General features: G+C 40.6%; 1 protein-coding gene across 1 annotated transcript; it reads left to right on the plus strand.

Annotated features, from left to right (window-relative positions):
• The first annotated feature begins 617 nt into the window (after window positions 1–617).
• Window positions 618–1,687, plus strand: LOC104596769 (uncharacterized). The gene has a single exon (XM_010258048.3). It carries the CDS (start codon window positions 725–727, stop codon window positions 1,271–1,273), a length of 549 nt encoding a protein of 182 aa, XP_010256350.1. The 5' UTR covers window positions 618–724; the 3' UTR covers window positions 1,274–1,687.
• The last annotated feature ends 205 nt before the right edge of the window (window positions 1,688–1,892 follow it).

Here is a 1,892-nt window from a genome sequence, read left to right on the forward strand (position 1 = left end):
AGCAATACATTTTTACAGATGCCTTTTACCTTTCTTGCTTTGCACCACAGAGTTGTGTCGACATTGCATTTGCATCATAAAGGTTTTCATGCTAAAATCCGATGTGACTTTATGCTGAAGCACATGAACCTAATTGCAAATTAAAAAAAAAAAAAAACTGCAAGAGTATAAGGTGCAACTGAATGTACTTCGAGGTGCAACTCCCAGCTTCACAATGTGCAAGTTACTGGTTTGGGAGGGTATTAAACAAGAGGTAGCCGGCCGGACCCACAGAAAAAGCGTTGAAAGAAAGAAGAAATTAAAAGGAAATTAAGCTTTTAAGTAAATGGAGCCCTCAGCTCACCAACCCATGTCGCAGAAATGGTGGATTGGGCCACCGAATACTTTTCTTTGGACAGCTTGAAGCCTTGAGCAAGTGGACGTTGTAGGTCTCTTTCACATATAGATCAAACAGTACGTGGTTGGCTGTGAAGATGATTTCTGAGGCCTTATCTCGTCCTCCGATCAATCCGGCGGTGGTTGAGATGTCCCAACTGCCATGAAAATCAAAAATCAATGGGGACCCACCATTCCTGATGATTCTTAATTCATTGTTTCCTCTTCTTATATTTATAAAACCAAACCAAACTCATTCAGTTGAGCAGTTTTTCCTACCAAAAGCTAGCATACCAGGTCTTCTGCTCTCTTCTTTTTGCACAGAGAGAAGAAGATTCAGGAAGAAGCCATGGCTACAGATGATTTCAGCTTCCCAACAATTGCAGAGCCTGTTCCTCGCTTCATGGGGTCTCCATCTCTGTGGAAGGCTAGCTCTAGAGTTTTGCCTGAGCCTTGTCTTGGGGATAGCGGAGGAGGAGGAGGAGATAGAGAAGAAGCAGAAGATTGCACTGGTCTCAAACAAGATGAGCATTGCAGAAGAAAGAGTTTCTCATCAATTGAAAGCGTTGTGAGGAGAGCAGACGCTGGTTATCTCAGTGAAGATGATGAGGAGAGGATGGACATGTTGTGGGAAGACTTCAATGATGAACTGAAACGAATTTCTTCCATGGGAAAGACTGAAGCAAAGAGTAGGTTATCCAAATTTGCTGGGTCATCAGAATCAGACTCGGATGCACAGGGAGAGATGGTGGAGATGTACTGTGTTCAGGCCCCGAAGATGTCCAAGACAAGCAATGCTATTCTCTCTTCTAGGAGATCAAGCTTGTTGGTGTTAATGAAGGTCTTCAGAAAGATGTTCTTGCTTCACAATCATCGCCCCAAGGGAAGAACACCATGATTAATTGCATTTTCCTGGTGCTTGCCTTCAATTCAAGCTTCATGGTTGGGCAGAATTAAGTGCAAATTAAGCAGCTTAATTCAGTCAAGGTTTTTTTCAGAGAAAATGGTAATGGTTAGCATGAATGTGTATATGCATACAGCCATATTTACTGTGTATAATATATAGGAGAAATTTGGAGAGGTTAATTGTTGCTTAATTGGTATCTGAGACATGAATCTTTTTCTTTTTGCTTCTTGATGAGTGGATTGAGAACTATATATAGTGTGAGTTGACTCAATATAGTCAATTAATTAAGAGATAATCTTGTTCAAGATGTATAGGAGGGAGAAGGGTATCTCCATCTAATTGCAGAGAACATTTGCTTGATTTTTCTATTAATTTCTTCAGAAATATATTATTGTTAGTCATGAAGTTTACCATGCTTTGGGAGTGATTTAATTTGGGCACCACCAAACTTTACTAAATTTGATGCTCCTTAATGGACAAGGATAGAAGTCTGGAGTGCAGTAGCTTTTATGAAGGAAAGCCCTCTGTCCATTAGAATAGTGATGCTTTTGTTGGGTGAAAAGACAGAGAGAGAAAGATAGCTGTCCTTTAATCAGCTCTCACCCCAATC

The sequence above is a fragment of the Nelumbo nucifera genome, chromosome 5, assembly GCF_055504915.1.
Source record: "Nelumbo nucifera cultivar China Antique chromosome 5, China Antique-T2T, whole genome shotgun sequence".
NCBI lineage: Eukaryota > Viridiplantae > Streptophyta > Magnoliopsida > Proteales > Nelumbonaceae > Nelumbo > Nelumbo nucifera.

Coding starts and splice junctions, on each gene's coding strand:
- LOC104596769 (XM_010258048.3), top strand. CDS start 725: ATGGCTACAGATGATTTCAGCTTCCCAACAATTGCAGAGCCTGTTCCT.